Source organism: Tetrao urogallus (assembly GCF_951394365.1).
Source record: "Tetrao urogallus genome assembly, chromosome: 3".
NCBI lineage: Eukaryota > Metazoa > Chordata > Aves > Galliformes > Phasianidae > Tetrao > Tetrao urogallus.
This window is the reverse complement of record NC_136815.1, coordinates 3,658,745-3,676,047: the sequence shown is the minus strand read 5'-3', so window position 1 is coordinate 3,676,047 and position 17,303 is coordinate 3,658,745. Positions and strand designations below refer to the sequence as shown.

The 17,303-nt window shown below is 43.6% G+C and overlaps 1 protein-coding gene across 1 annotated transcript in view; it reads right to left on the bottom strand.

The window, feature by feature from the left end:
- Window positions 1–5,551: 5,551 nt before the first annotated feature.
- The window catches only part of SLC45A4 (solute carrier family 45 member 4), a gene marked incomplete at both ends in the record, with an annotated part of 30,466 nt that continues 18,714 nt past the window's right edge, over window positions 5,552–17,303 (bottom strand). The window contains 6 exons of the mRNA XM_079533825.1: window positions 5,552–5,914; window positions 6,607–6,818; window positions 7,817–7,916; window positions 8,015–9,090; window positions 12,276–12,455; window positions 14,843–15,031. Coding sequence (XP_079389951.1) covers window positions 5,552–5,914; window positions 6,607–6,818; window positions 7,817–7,916; window positions 8,015–9,090; window positions 12,276–12,455; window positions 14,843–15,031 — 2,120 coding nt within the window. The remainder of the gene's footprint in view (window positions 5,915–6,606; window positions 6,819–7,816; window positions 7,917–8,014; window positions 9,091–12,275; window positions 12,456–14,842; window positions 15,032–17,303) is intronic.

The window sequence follows — 17,303 nt, the reverse complement described above, 5'->3', positions numbered from 1 at the left end:
CCAGTTCACACAGGAACTAAATATTTTCTTTTTTATTTTTTCTGCTATGAGATGCCTATATGCAGCTTTCTATTAATATGAGGCATTTAAAATAAGCTGGTCATTGGGCTACCAAAAGGGCTTAGCGTTCATGTTACATCAGAGTAATAACTGAGAACTGCCAATTTGTTAATAGTTCAGTCTTTCTGGTTTTGGGGCTGTTTACTACAATTTGGCTGCCACTGAGTAGTGAGCAGGTGCAGGCTAAGGGGATGATTTGCTCAAGGAAGGCTTTGCTTCCAGAGCTCTACCCCCAACTCCAAATTTTAAGAACATGTCAGAGAATGCTGAACTGAGGCTGCGTCCTGGCCTTTCTGTAAAGCTTTAGCAGGCCACAAACACAGCAAAAGCCTTTGAATTTAAGAAGAAACTTTGTTGTGTTTTTTTTTTAGGGAAAATATTTGCCACTGAACAGCCATAATTTTCATCCATGTCAGACCTCTCTATGGTGAGGAACAGCAAGGCTAAAGGACAGGGAGAAGCCAAGTGCAGACCACCCCCCTGGAAATGCAATTGAAATCACATAACAAACTGAATATGTGAATAAGCAGACCCTGCTGCTCGAGCAGACTGAAGCCATGTGCTACTGCCATATTACAGAAGGACAACTAAGCCTTTAGAAAGTTATCTAATGTAATTTCTGAACTGCCCAGGCTGCTGAACCTCTAAAGCCAAACAGCAGTTGGTACCTAAGCTCCTGCAGCTTGCCTCTGGGAGCCGCTTTTTCTTGATGCAACATGAGAAACAGAAAACTTTGGGTAGCATCATGTCTTAAAATGACCATTTCCAACGCACTTCACGAACGTTCAGTTTGTCATTTAAGAATAACAGCTAGAGGACTCTCTGTTACCATAAAGTTTCTGCAAAGAAAAATAAAATTTGGTATCTCTTCTACACAGTCATTCATAACATTTCTGTGCAACATTTGGTGTTCATTACATTTATTTGGCCTATTAAAAGGAAGCAAGAACAAAACAGCTGCAAATAAAACCAACTTCTCTTTCGCAACGGATACTGCAGATGCCGAAGCTGCTACATGTGCTTGGAATATCATGCAGGAGTTCACTTACTCACTTAAATAGGATATATATTTATAGCTGAGCTCGTCTCGCGTCAGACAAGGATGAGGGAAAGCCTGGAAGAACTCAGTTGAAAACATTGTCGAGTACAGTGACAAAGAGCACACAACCACCAACGGTATTTTGGCCCGAGCAGTGTGTATATGAAGCTGTATACACACAGACACATGCACACACACATACGCACACACACCTAAAAAACTCTCAGTGATTGAACTAGAATTCATCGCAGAGACTGAACCGCAGAGTGGCTGGCGAATCAGCTTCTCATTTAGAGAAAATTACTGAAAAGAGGAGTGACCACCAAAACTGCTGCTCCCTGCGACGTGACTGCCTGCCCGCCCGCCTGCCTGCCTGCCCGCCTGCCTGCCTGCCTAGCATGGAGGAAGCTTTCCCAGATACCAACCACAACTTCCTTCACTGGCAGGTGTGGTCTCAACCCACATTACTGCAAGAGATGCACCATAGCCATGAAAAGCCTGCCTTCTGTAATGGTGACAAGGGTGATGAAGGCCAAGCTCAGCACAGGGTGGGCAGATGCATTTTTAATGATAGAACTGAGGCTTTATTGAGGTATCTGGCAATAATCATTACTGGTGCTGTTGTCATTCAAGTGCTCAGGGGATTTGGATGAGATGGGAAAGAGACGAGGAAGGCTCAGCCCCGCTCAGCACGGGCTCTGCAGTAGAAGCTGGGAGTGTAAATGCCAGCATCCCTCTGAGAAGGAATTATTTCAAACTGCAGGGAAGGGCTCCAAATAAAAGGGGAAAAGGGCAAGGAGTTTCAAGGAGCACTAACCTCTGCTGGATTTACTGGCTTCCTCCCTCCTGATGATGAACAACCCACATCTTACCACAACTGCTTATTGCCAGCGCTAGCCAACACAACCAGATCTGTATTATAAAAAGCCTGTTTGGGTCATAAATCTCTATGAAAGTCATCTAACCAGCAGGAAGGGAAACATTCCTAAGAAATTATTGCTTCTGGAATCTGTAATTGCCAGCCACAAACAGTTTGAGCCCAATAAGACTCTTGTGATAATCCAATGGTGCACAATCCTCACTGTGCCTTTCGGAGCAGTGCGGTTTGAGCTGCTCTGCTTTCATGTGAAATACTTCAGGACGTGCAGCTTGCGACCGCAGAGTCCTAGTGAAATGCTCAGCAATCTGAGCTCTATCAGTGTCTCATGTAGGGGCGCTGCGCGCCACCCAAGACTGCAGCAAAATTCATTAAAATTGTTTACAGTATAGAGCAACTTGGAGTGAAACCACAAAACCACAAACCTACTGCAGTGAAGGAGATGGAGCACGCAGGATAAGTTGGACTGTACAGCAATACTGGCAAGTAACAATGATACTTGCTGTCATCAGGAATTAAGTAAAGCCCCTTCAACTCTCTCTTCTGCAATGAAGATGTAAAATCATGCTAATTTATATTTTAATTGTGACAAAAAGGAAAGTTCGTATCAAAAGGTGAAGGATGCATTTAGAAATAAATGAGTGCCCACTCCACCCTGAGATGCCCCGGGGTGAAAAGGAAAGTTCTCAAATTCAAGAGAAAGCATTCGATCAACAGATGTCAGAAACGATCCCTGTGAGCGCAGGGGAAGCGAGCGCGGTGCTTTCACAGCCTGGCCGAGGGACAGGAGGAGGAGATGCTTTGGCAGGGGCTGCCCGAAGTTAGCTCTTCTGGCAATACTACAAATACTTTGGCGTGTTTACAATGGATAATTATTTCCTTCGGTTTTGTAGGGCAGTGAAATAGAGCTTCCTGTTACAAAGCAGTGTGCATATTTATGTGTTACAAACACACTAAACAATGCCATAAACAATCCCATTTTAATGTCAGTTTCTAGAAACGAGGCTGGGACAAACTGGACCTGCTCTGCCTTTGACTGAAATGCTCTAGGTTTGAGATGTCATCCTCACCGCTTGCCACGACACAGAAAACTAAATAAACGCATGCAACATCAGTCTGCAAGAGGGAGCTTCAGCATCTCCTCCTTCGTTGCAGCTGGACCTTGGTGACTCGACTGTGCTGTGAAAGAAACCTTGGCTTACAAAGATGCTACGCAGAGCAGTAGTGGTTGGAAGCTACATTCACCATCAAAGAACTAGTGAGTGGTGGGGAAATAGGTAAGGCTGGCAGCGACCAGAAGAGCTATAAAAAGTGTAGCAGAACCTGCAAGAAACAAGGTTCACATAAGGAGTACTTGACAGTGTTCCTTTAAGCAAAAGCAGAATCTTCAAGAAGTTTTAAAAATAAAATAGTAAAGCCACTTTAAAACGTCTAACTCAGTATGTATTTTACACGAATGCCAGTTATAGGGTGAAATATAACACGCATCTCTTCTATATATATGAATATCACCAGAATATATTAAATGTAACTGAGATGATAAAATTCACGGCAGAAGTTCAGCTAAAGTATTTCTCACAACTGCTTTCTTCAGTAAGGTCTCACATTCTTCAGTAGTACTATTCCCCTGTCAGAACACAGTTCACAGTATGTGTTCTAGATAAAAATAATATTCACCTTAAAAAAAAAAGATTCTTTGAGACACTTGGAAAAAAACACAAAAAGAAGTCCCATGCAATTCCATGTAGTTTAGTGCTCGGAATTCCAGCAGCCTAAGCACAACACTGTCACTCTTGATAGCAGAGGACATCGCACTGACTGACAGCCTTCAGCTCACAACACACGTATGCCACCAGGAATTCGTCACCGATGCCGGCCAAAACTGCGTGTCAGCTTCAAATATACCAAAACATACATTTCTTAAATACATCGACAATTCAAGTAATTTATTATTAAAAACTGCTTTTCATTTTGAAATATATATATTTCTTTCGAGTGACTATATTGCAGCATGATTTACACATGCAGTTAAAAGTACTGTAGTATCACAAGTTTGAGGCAGCAGAAATCTTACGATGAGCTGTGATTTGTCTGTTTATAGCACGAGGACTGACTGCAGCCCGTAGGTCCACGCCAAGATGAGGAAACAGCATCACAAACGCTCCTTAGAAGACGACAGATGGAAGTTCAGTTTCTGAAGTCGCTTTAAGTGGCTGCCGGATCTCTGAGCTTTGCCCACGGACCAGGGCACTGCCAGCAATCCAAATAAAACTGTAAATCAGATTAGCTCAACTCTTTTAAACTCTTCACAGAAAATGTCTTTGCACTGCAGCTATGTCCTGAATCAAGGAAGGGGCACGGAGGTTGCGCTGACGAAATTGGTAGAGCAGCTCAGAAGAGCTCCAGCCTACAATTCCTCCGAGACAGGGACTGAAACAGCAACACGTGAGTGGATTGGATTTTAAGGCCTAGAAACTGTTTCTGACACAAATTTGTATACAACCGGACTATGCCATAAAGTTACAGAGGTAGGCCTTTGGTTCACCTTGTTGTACTGACTCTGTGCTTTAACCTGACTGCTGCGTTCCCAGCCTGGAGGTTAAAGGAGCAAAAAAGTGCAAGTAAGCAATGACTTCCTTCCACCAAATGAGAATTTGCACACCCATCCCACAAAGCTGACCCCAGGGACACCCTCCTTCACGGCATGAAGATGATTAAGTTTAAAAGCCAAGAAAGCCCCAGAGCTCACCAGTATGCAAAACTCCCAGCTAAAAGCTGTCACAGCATATTCCAATGACATTCATCAAATTCAGCACTTGCATTAAAAACCTGTGAGTGCTGATCACCTCTCCCAGCTGCTGTCCTTCCACCTACAGTTCACATCATTCACTCAATGTCACTTGCAAGCAGCGGATTTGGGAGTAATTGTTGAGCAGTAAGACCGAAAGGAATTCACAGCAGTTTCTCAGAAACTGCAGTAATTGCTTTTTTCCTTGAAAATGAAACAATTCTGTAGTAATTGCACTAACAAAAATATGACTTCTAAAATTAACGTTCAAGAACTGTAGCTGTTAGACCAATAATATGCATATGAAAAGAACTGATCATGATGTCTAAGCATTTCATTCAGCTACTGCATTAGTGAAATTGGAAATGTTCAGACAAATAAACAGCAGGAGACTTGACTGTAAGTCAAGATAGCTTCTATTTTCAGTTAGTTAAAAATCAGCTGAAAACTTAATTTTTCTAACTGCTAATTGTATACACTGTCTCATGCAGATTAATAAAACTTACTTGAAATCTAAATGTTTGGTAATAGAAAAGTGTTCAGAAATGACATTTCTAAGCTGTAGGGAAAGCAATTAGCATCACAGCTACCTGTTCAAACCTATATTAAGGACTACAGAACTTCGTTTACATTTTTGCATGAAACTGCCTTTTCTTCTGCAATTTTAGCTACAAGTAGTGAAGATCCTAATTTGTTTTCCTGGAAAAAAAAAGAAAAAGAAAAAAAGAAGAGCTCTTGGTCCTGCACCTGCACTCCCTGGAATGTGGGTGAGCAACAAGCGGTGGCCTCACACAGCTGACTCGCCCTCCAGCTCCGATGCGGTGGTTCCTTTGCGTGTGAGCTTCAGGACGGTTGGCTTCTCTGTGCTTGTGCTGTTGCCCTCAGTTGTCTCCGGAGGACCCAGTCCTTTCTGTTCTTCCTTTGGCTCTTCATTGACTTCGGGATAAATCACCAAGAAGGTAGCTGTCAAAAACCCCAGGAAGGATCCCACTGAAGCCACCATGGGAATGACTCTGACTGTGCCAACCGCGTCCACCACACTACCAAGGGCAGAGGCCACAAGGATCTGGGAGATGTAAACCTGACACGACAGAATAGCACAGTCTATGCCAAATCCTCGCTTCGAGTTCCCAGGGCTGTGGTGAATGTACTGGAAAATACAACAAATGTATGTTAGGAGGTAAAACAAGGGAGGAAACTGCATATTCCAACACTGGTATCTTCCCTGAATGTCTCAGCCACCATCAACTTTATGCCATCCTTATGGCACCGCACTACGCATGTCCAAAGCAACAGCTTCCTTATCTCCTCTTTACACTGAAGCAGATATTTACTGGGGCACTCCTACATGAACTTGACTCCCGGACTAGTTTTTGTAAGAAATTTACATCAGACTGTTGGTGAAAATTATTTCTGTGATTTTAAAAAGAATCTCCCTCCTGATAACAGCACAGAAATGTGTTAAAACATATGATGCTCATGTGGTTTGTAATCCAAATGTAACAGTTCTAAAATCTGGAAAGTAAAGATGTCCTCAGTTCCAGCAAAAATGAGGACATTACATCTCCCCACATCCATAGCTGCATTTCCAGACTCACCTCAAGATCTAAGACTGCCAAGAATCTATCATATCCTCTCACACCTCAGCACAGGATAAAGCAACTTTGAGAAAACCCTACAGAGAACTTCATGCCAATTCCATCTGACTTAATTAGCAGCTCCCAAGGACAAATCTGTGCTGCAAGCAGGTTTCTCAAATTACTGGTTTTAGAAAATCTCCTCTGTCACTTTGATCTTCAGAAAAGTGTTCATGCCCTGCTTTGATCAAAATATTTCACGTACCTCTTTAATATCATGGTACTGTCCCAAAAGTGCGTAGGGGCAGTAGGAGATGCTCATAGAAACTATTCCCATAGTGCTGATCATTATCATGGTGACGTACACGTTGGGGAATATCGCCATCACTGCAGTGCCTAGAGAAAATCCCAGCGTGCCCAGGATGTAGATCACTTTTATGCTAAGGTCATAGTTGTCCAAGTATTTCTGTAACAAGGCTGCAAAGATCAAGAACAAAACAAATGCCATCTCAGGGTTTGAATTTTGGGTGGTCCTGTGTAGAGCCAGGAGTTGGACTTCTTGATGCTTGTGGGTCCCCTCCAATTCGGGATATTCTGTGATTCAATGTCCTCAGTGTCTGCCTCAAATTCCTCAGTCTCTGTTCAGACACAAACTGCCCACCTGGACTTTGATTTGATGTTTCTCAACAAAGAGGCAGTCTCCATGATCACAGAATCACAGAATGGCCTGGGTTGAAAAGGACCACTATGATCATCCAGTTCCAACCCCCTGCTATGTGCAGGGTCACCAACCACCAGACCAGGCAGCCCAGAGCCACATCCAGCCTGGCCTTGAATGCCTCCAGGGATGGGGCATCCACAGCCTCCTTGGGCAACCTGTTCCAGTGCGTCACCACCCCCAGAGTAAAAAACTTCTTCCTAATATCTAACCTAAACCTCCCCTGTATCAGTTTAAAACCATTCCCCTTTGTCCTATCACTATCCACCCTTGTAAACAGCCGTGATATTGATCTGTGCAGATGTGCCTGCACATGTCCTGCCAAAGGCAGAACTTTAGTTTGTCAAAAGTTTTCAATTTTAGAGTCTCCAAGTGTAAACTGTTATTGGAAAGCAAGAAAAAGACTTTCAGAAATACTGAATTTTCATTGTGATAAAAGACTTTGCATATGCTTGAATCTTCTAACAAGCAAAATTACAGTTTCTTTATGCCTAATTAGATGCAATTCAATACCCTCTGATGCCATTTTGTGCTATATGCCACTTAACCAATCTTTTCATATTTCCCCCTCTACATTTGAAGGAATTTTTAAAAATTACTGATACTTCAAGGAATCTCTCTGCTTATGACCACCTGAAATGCTTTTCCAAAATATCTTTCACACTAACAAGGAGGCAGATGTTAGCTGAAGCAGAAATAATTTTCACCTTGTAACACATTTATGAGGTGCATTCCACTGCCTTGTGCAGTCTCTTACCTGAACAAACGGCAGCAGTAGCAGCATAGATTACCAGTCCCCAGCATCCCATCTGAACTCCAGCATTATAGGCATGTAACTCAGTTGAATTAGAAGGGGCCTGCAACAAACACAAATGCAAAGCCACTTTCTTTTACTGAGCACGCCCCAGCAATGAGTAGCTGTAAGCAGGTTTGCTAAAGGTAACTGTCTTCTTACCTTTGGATCACCCTGAAAGATGACCTGGCCCATGAAATCTGTATAGAACACAGCTTCAGCAATGATCGAAAACCAAGTTAAGAGGTGACAAACGCACAGCCTCAGCAGCTCTTTCGGCATCTTCAGCATCGACAGCCACAGAAGTCTGACAGTTGTTTCAGTTTCCCCCTCCTCACTCTCTGTGTCTCCACTCGAGTTTGTTGTGCCACTCTGATTCCTGTGTCTGTACCTCTGCCGCTGCCGCTTCTGCATGTCATAGATGTCATTCATGCTGCGTGAGGACTTTATCAAGACGATGGCATTGGCCCGACGAAAGCGATAGCGGTGAGAGCCTATTTTGCCATAGTAGGAGAAGGTGTATGATGGCTGACGGTAGAACATGTGCCTCCGCCTCCGCATGGAGTTTGAAGTACTGGATTGCTTCATGCCTATTCTAGCGTGGCCATTGAGGAACTCTTTTGGTAGGGAGCCATTCATATTTGGGACTTTATCTTCATTTAAGCGATTATCAAGCAACATTTCCTCCTCTTTCTCATTGTCCCTGAGGAAAGCAGACAGGTGGTTGAGTTTGGACTTCATGATCTCTTGGCTGGTGTTGTGGGGAGTGTTTGGATACGAAGCATCCTGAAAAATGGAAGGTTCGATGTCATGCAGAAAAAGCAGCTCCGATTCAATTTCCAGCGTAGCATCAGGCATATGCAGAACGGAGTCACTCTTACTTCTTACAATGTTCACCTCGAGGAACTCCATATTGAGATCATGCTCTGACTGAACCTCATCGTGGAACATGGAGGCTCCGTAAGGCTCCTCCTCACTAATTACGTTCAGTCGATTCAGAGGGGGGAGGCTGCCACTGAATTTGACACTAGAAAGTGTGTCTCCTTCCTCATCAATCCTGTCCTGCTGAGGGTTATATTGCTCTTCTTCAATGCTAAAAAGGTGGAGAGCAACAGACACAGAGAAGATAATGGCTGCAAAGAAGAAAAGGACTTGCTCTTGAGATTTAAAAATACCACCCAAGAAAGTCTGTGTCCAGTCCAGTCCTCCTAACATATAACCGATTGCTCCTCCAAGACCTGTGCAAGAGAGAAAGGAGTTTCGTCAATAAGCAATAACCTCAGATCACCAGAAAGGCACACTCAATCTGACAAACGAGCTGCTTACACCAGACAACCTTAACAAAATCTAAATGAAAGCTTCTTCGATTTTGGTTTCAAAAGTTGAGAAAATGGCAGATTAGTTCACTTCTTCGGTAGTGCGTCTTCTTTGTGACATGCTGATATACTCTAACTCAGGACCACATGGGAGGGAGTTTCAGGACTAATTTCTGATGTCCTGTGCCCTCAGGGTTTTCATGCATCCATAAATACACAGGAGAGAAAATAAGACGCTTTTGTGCAAAGCTGTTTTTTGAGGCAGTACGGCTGCTACTGCACAGGAGGCAGGCAGTTGCTCCCATATTCTCAAAGCATGAGAGGTACCTGAAGTGTACATGTTCAGGAAAAAATAAATACAGCACTGTGTTTACAGAAGGTGTCTTCACATTGCTGTCTCTGAGACATAGAATCACCAAGGTTGGAAAAGGCCTCCAAGCTCATCCAGTCCAACCATCCACTTACCACCAATACTTCCCCACTGAATCACATCCTTAGTACATCTGAACATTCCTTGAACACCTCCAGGGACAGCGACTCCACCAGCTCCCTGGGCTGCCCATTCCAGCACCTGACCACCCTTCCAGAGAAGAAATTCTTCCTAACATCCAACCTGAATCTCCTGTGGCACAGCTTGATTCTATTCCATCTCGTCCTATTGCTAGTTATGCCATAGAAGAGGCTGACCCTCATCTCACCACAACCTTCTTTCAGGGAGTTGTAGAGATCAGTATGGTCTCTTGAATCTCCTCCAGACTGAACAATCCCATCCTAAACAATCCCAACAAATGAACACATATCGCTAATGAAAGGTGCAACAGTAACTCAGTTGTCTGTCAGTTACTGCCTTATTCTCATTTATACATATATAAGGCTCATTAACAAGTACAGTACCTGTGTTTAAACCTGTTTTCACTTTACAGATATATTAAGATACATTCTCTTTCAGGTTACATTGCTGTTACTCTCTCCTCTGACAAGAAGGAATCAGGATTAACAAGAGACACCACCTGAATTTGCTCCAGTTTCCCACTACTCAGTTTTGACTGTTCAGCATAAACTTCAGAGGAGGGACTATCCCATTTTCACAGAATTGCAGGGGTTGGAAAGGACTTCAAGAGATCACTGAATCCAAGTCCCCCATTAAAGCAGGTACTCTATAGTAGTTTGCACAGGTAGGCATCCAGACAAGTTTTGAGTATCTCTATAGAAGGAGACACCATAACCTCTCTGGGCAGCCTGTTCCAATGCTGCATGACTCTAGCCATAGAGCCATCACCTGTACTGATGCTTGTGGTTACTGCTCCCCTGGTGCAAAACTCACTTGTTCTTGTTAAACCTCATTAGGTTCCTCCCTGCTCAACTCTCCAGTCTGCCCAGGTGTTGCGGAATGGTAGCACAGCCTTCTGGTGTGTCAGCCACTCCTCCCAGCTTTGTATCACCACCAGATTTGCTGAGGTTGGACTCTGTCCCTTCATCCAGCTTGTTGATGAAGATGTTGAACAAGACCCAACCCAGCACTGACCCCTGAGAAACACTGCTAGTTACAGGGCTCTAGCCATATAGTGCACCACTGATGATACATTGCACCCTCATGTGCACCCTCTGAGCTCTGCCAGTCAGCCAGCTCTCAATCCACCTCACAGAGAATGTGGGATAGGTGAGTGGTTGGTGAGGTGAATTTCACAATGAGGATGTTGTGGGAGACAGGATCAAACGCCTTGCTGAAGTCAAAGTATACAACATCCACTGCTCTCCCCTCATCTACCCAGCCAGTGGTGACATCACAGAAGGCTATTGGGTTAGTCAAGCATGATTTCCCCTTGGTAATCCATGTTGACTACTCCTGATATCCTTCTTCTCTTCCAATCAGTTGGAGATGGCTCCAGAACAAGCTATTCCATCACCTTTCCAGGGACAGAGGTGAAACTGACTGGCCTGCAGTTTCCCAGATCCTCCTTATGCTTTCTGAAGACTGGAGTGGCAGCAGCTATATCTTCCAGTCTTCAGGCACCTCTCCCATTTGCCAGGACCTTTCAAAGATGGTAAGAGAGCAGTTCCACAATCACCTCTGCCAGTTCTCTCAGCACATGTGGGTGCATCCCATCGGGGCCCATCTGGAGCTTGGGAGAAGTGGTGTTTAAGCACCAATCAGCTCTCATGGGCCCCCTTACTTTCTAACACTCTAGCCCACGGGACATAGAATCACAGAATCCTTAGAGTTGGAAGGGACCTCTGAAGGCTATCTAGTCCAAATCCCCTGCAGTGAACAGGGAAACCACAGCTAGATCAGGTTGCCTTTATCCAGCCTTGAAAGTCTCCAGGTGTGGGGCATCAACCACATTACTAGGAAATCTGTTCCAGTGCCTCATCACCCTCACTGTAGAAGATTTTTGCCTTATATGTAACGTAAGTCTGCCCTCCTTGAGCATGAAGCCATTTCCCCTTGTTGTATCACCACAGACCCTGCTAAAGAGTCTGTCCCCTTTTTTCCTGTAGCTCCCCTTCACATATAGAAAAGCCACTATCAGGTTATCTCTGAGCCTTCTCTTCTCCAGGCTGAACATCCCAAGTAGGTCTCTGAAGAAGTCAAAGCGGCTCTCCTAAAGTCCTGGGTAGCAATTTTACTCATTGCTCTGCTTCTTCCACACAAGATCTTGAACTCACCATATTGTGATTGCTGCATCCCTAGCTTCCCCCAGCCATCAGATCCCTGACCAGCCTTTCTAGTAAAAACAAGGTCAAGTAGCACAGCCCTTCTCCTTGGCTCCTCCACCATCATTTCGGTTACACAGCATCAAGTACCTAATTTTTATCAAGTGACTGAAAAGGTTTATAATACTAACAACTATATTATTGCTTTAAGCCACAAGATATGCGCCCTTTGTATTCATCTTTTATACAGTATAAGTACTTTTTCTATTCTTTGCCTAGTGGTTCATACAGGTACTTTCTCCAAGGCAGTTACACTGTGAGCTTCAAGACTGCTATGAAAGTGGCAGTGGTAAATTATGAAAAATAAGCAGTGAGAAATCAATTCAGTCACAACTTGGTCATCAGGACGAGACGGCAGCTGCCAGCCAGCAACAAATCAGTCGACTACGTACCAGCTGAAAAGGCGTGGATGTTAAGGGCCATATCTTGTTCTTCACTGTCCACCACGTCCAACAGGTACGCCCGAATCGGCCCTTCTGTCGCATCAGCGCAGAAGTCCAACACCACAACACCAAGCACCGTGAGGACGATACCGATGGGCTGCCTGTCTGGGACATCGCCAATAGCCAGACCTGAGGAAAAACAGGTGAGGAATCTGAGCACATGAGTCTAACAGCAAAAACTGCTAAGGGCAAGGTTAATCTCCTTAAGAGAAAAGTGGCTAACACACTCATGGGAAACATTCTATTGCAGAATAAAATGGCAATTTCAACTCTCTGGCACTCCTTTATGGAAGGTCTGGAACAGAAGATTGTGTTTTTGCATTTTTGAGGCTGATATTTATTTTTCAAAATGCTATTTTGAAAGTCTCTCTTAAAGCTCTGATTGCATCAGGTATTAATTCACATTCCTTGTGTGTTTTCCTCCATATGCTGAAGGCTGTTTTACAGACAAGCCACGATGGAAGAGGAGAGCATCCAAGAGCAAAATGACAAACTTCATCTATCGATTACAAACACAAGTAAGTGCACAGCTGACAGCATTCCTGACGTGGCTCCTAGCACATAATGGTTGCAGTACAACGGGATTAAATGGAATTTAATCTCCTCACCTCTGTCTCTGCTTTTCTTAAGCATTTGTATTTTCTACACCACTTTCACGTGCAAAACATTTAGGGTAAAGCAACATGAAGGTATTTATAGGTCACTGCAAAAAGCATCAGTCAGCTTCTGTGGATAGCGTGGGATGAAGTACGTTTTGTCTGCTCAGAAAGGCAGCAGTACTACACTGCTGGAGAATTTTTCATGAAACTAATCATGGGCAAAAGCATGAATTACTTGAATCAGAGAGATTTAGCTGTTCCACGTACAGTAATGATTTTATCAGTCTGGCAACTGATGAAAATGACGGTGGAAAAAGATGAACTGGCTAAGCCATCAAAAACCACCTAAATCTCAACTGCTATGATTCCTGCACACCTCATCCTCATTGCCTCATGTTCTTGGAATGCTACAGAAGTCTCTTTGTGTTCCACACTGGGTTGAAAGTTACAGCAGGAAACACCAGCAGTGTCAGTGCTTTCAATTTGTTGCAAATCTCAACAGGGCAGTAGAGAGAACTAGCACGGACTGTCTACACGTAGCTGTATTCCTGGGAGGTGTACAGTGTTCACTGCCTTTTTTTCTCTGAAAAGTGATACAGGCCACCATTACAGTTAGGCTAACATTGTTTCATTATGAAGCTGCTCTCGATAAAAGACTAGGTGGCTGGTATGAGTTGAATGCCAGCATCAAGTCTTTATCTTCCAGTATGGAACAGGCTGCAGAAGACCATGGAATGGCCCTCATTTCAGCTGAGTTTGCTCCAGGCTCCCTTCTTTGAAGAAATTTTATTGCACAAAAATAGCACTAGAATACTTGAAACTGAGGTGTGGAAATAAGAGCTCCTTGTCAATTATAGTGGTTGGACTTGATGACCTTGGAGGACTTTTCCTACCTAAATGATTCTACAATTCTAATTTCAATCTTGTAATAGGGCTGCAGTCTATTATTATGTGTACATCTAGAGGAGAAGCAAATTTTGGAGACACAGTGCCAAAGTACAACTAATGACCACAATTCAAATAATTAATACTCATTGCTTGGGTGAATTTAGCTCATCAGTTTGTCCACAGCAAAAGAAATTGAAAGCCATTGTATGTCATCCCAACCTGGCTTTGAAAACTAACATACTGAGCTAAGGTAATGTTCCCCTCATTTCCTCAATTAGTACAACCTCTTCACAATAGAGCTGTAGCTTTCCCAAAAGCAGAGAGCCAAGAGGATATTATTAGGTGCTAAGTTCCTTTCATTTGCATCATGATGTAAACATTTCCCCAAAGGTACTTGCTGTCACCTCTCTTACACTATATTTACAAAGAGTCTTAGATTGTAGATTAAGCTCTGTAGTAAACCCTGCTCACGGAAAAACTATTTTTACCAGCTTTGATGGGGGCTCTGGAAAAATTATTTTCCCACATAGTTTTTGATAAACAAATATTAACTGTGTTCTGGACTTTTTCAATACCGGATCTAAGAAAAGCACAAGAAAAAGTGAAAAGATAATTTTTGAAATAATGCTGGAAACAGGATGTGTTGTCAGATATGCATTAAAGGGAAAACGGATCACAACAGGAAACATTTCCCTGTGAACAGGTTGCTACAATTTTCCCATGTCAAGGATCAACGAAATTCGTCTCAGCGACTGCAAACATTATGCTGGCAACCATTGTATGAATAAAGCCGTGTTAACAGTCACAGCTACGACTGCACAATACTCACTACACTCAGCACAGCACTGTAGCTTCTGAGTGAAAGTAAAAAGCATTTAAAATGGATAGCTCAAGTGCAGCGTTGCAAAGATTGTTACAGAACACAGTATGGTGATTCAGCTGCTGGTTGTAATATTCACTTCTTACAGAAAAATCTGAATGCAGATATGCTACCAGGTGATACATGCAGATGATTTCCTCGTCATTTACCTATAACGGAGCCATTAAGGAAAAGTGCAACTCCAAAGAGGACACCGATGCAGAGAGCAAGGATGAAAGGCCGCCGGCGGCCCCAGCTCAGCGTGCAGCGGTCACTAGCTGAACCTATAAGTGGAGTGAAGATCAAGCCCAGGATTGGGCTAAGGAACCAAGTGAGGCTGTAGTACTGTTCAGGAAGACCTACAACAAAGACAAAAAGGATTAAAGTTATGTGGCATGCACCAAACGTTTTACTTTACACAGGGAATTTTATCATACCTTTGAAAATTGTGAACTGATCATTCATTGACTTATGTTTTGTTCCCAACAAGCAACTCAGTTTACATTTCTTATCGACGGGAAAAGCACAGGTCGTGTATTACATACCTTTAATTCAACAATAATATATTTAAGCTACTCAAATCACAATAAAGAGTGACCTAACAGTGTAATCACTAATCTACAATAATTACTACAGTCCAAAAAAATCGCATTTTTGCGGAAATTCAATAGCAGCTGAACATCACAGTGGTACTGAACATCCAAGACCATCCCTTGTAACCGAGTTATTAAAGACTTAATGGGCTGAGGATGATGGACAGCATCTGACTGGTAAGAAGAGAAGACCCCAAAGCGCTGCTCTGCACCGCTCCACCACGGCAAGCAGTGGCCTGCAGATGGCAGGCTGGTCCAGAAGAGCCGCGCTGTGGTCCTCTGACATCTGTTCCCATCTCAGTTTATCAGCACAGGCCATGTAACCCCTCTGACAGGCTCTTTAGCAAAGCACTACAAACAAAACAATCAGTTGCTGGCAATCCAAGCGATGCCAGGGCTGAAAAGCTCGGTGTCTGTGCCCTATAGAGGAAAACCATACATTATTCAGAGCTGGATGCTGTGAGTGTAGTAGCGTGCAACCTTTGCTGGTGAGATCAACCTGCACCTCGTGCTCTGCATTCAGTGTGCTGAGCCATCCCTTAGCAGGCAGGATTATACCAATCCCTGCCCAGAACAGCCTAGGCTGTAAATCTGGAAGGCTAATCACCTGTTATTTAAAGTGTCATCAAATCCCGACCAGTGATGCTGACTTCCCATAACATAAATCAGATTTTGCCAAGGCTGTAGTGATAACAGTAATTATATTACAGGAAAATAATAAAATAATTTTTTTTTTCTCTCTCTTTTTTTTTTTCTTCCCGTAAGCTACCATAAAAAAAAACCCATCCGGATTCAAAATCCATTCTAAGGCCAAAGTCTACATGATTTAACTCAGCTTTGGCTTACACACAAGCTAACAAGTAATGCTGCCTTGATGGGCACCGAGTTATGGGGAGAGATCTGCATGTTCCAAGCCTGCCCGGCATATGCTTTTAGACCAAACATACCCTTCAGCACCCTGCCTTTCCCATGGGGAATGAAGAAAGCATATGATTTGACTGCCAACCCTGTCTGAAGGCAGCACCTGAGGCCAATCCTGCACAGGACAGTTACCACACAGCTTGTCTTCTTTAGCAGCAGGTTTTAGGTCTCTAAGAAATACAATCTGTGTTGGTACAGGCGGCACCTTGGTCACATCAGGCAAAGTATAGTGCAAAGTATCACTAGCAGGCCAAGGGAAGGAATCCTTTCCCTCTACTCAGTGTTGGTGAGGCTGCACCTGGAGTGCTGTGTCCAGTTCTGCACCCCCAGTTCAAGAGGAACACGCACATATCAGAGAGAGAGCAATGGAGGGACAGAAAGATGATGAAGGGACTGGAGCACCTCAGCTATGAGCCATGGTTCTTGCACTGTTCCTCCAGATCCTGACTGCAGTTCCACCACCGAGCTTCTTTTACAAGTGCTCTCCTAATCACAGGTACAAGTCAGCAATCCAAAGAGAAATGCAGAGGAAACCTCCCACTCTCTGTGATTTTAACATCTTCAACCTCACTGAGCTCAACAGCCTTCCCAAAAGCACAAGTAGGATAAGGATCTGTGTGCTTAACTGGTGCCTCACCTGCTCCTGGATGCTGCCACTTATGCACATCTGCACTGGCATACAGAAGCTGGCTTGCTCCGAAGAAAATTAACTGTAGCAAAGTGGAGGCATGTGGCTCAAGGCATGTAAAACTAAATGCTAAGCAGGTTATGATATACTTAAGGCGGATGATTTTTTTTGCAGGACATGGAAGGCACATCAATGCATAAACACTCTTCCCCTTTTGCTTCTGCAGGGCCATCCTTTTCAGAGGCAGTTACGCATCAGAGGTTTCTATTCTGTGGTGACAACTCACTGCAGCAAGTCTGTTTTAAAGAAGTCCACACACTGTGTTTAACCAACTGGAAGCAAACGCCAATGTAAGAAAATGGATGCAATCAAGAGGCTTCTTTTTTTTAATATTCCAACAGCCATTGAGACAACTAACTTAGCCAAAAGGCTTTGAGAAGGAAGACAAAAAGGAACGCTAGTACAGCAGGGAGCTGTAACAGGAGTGAG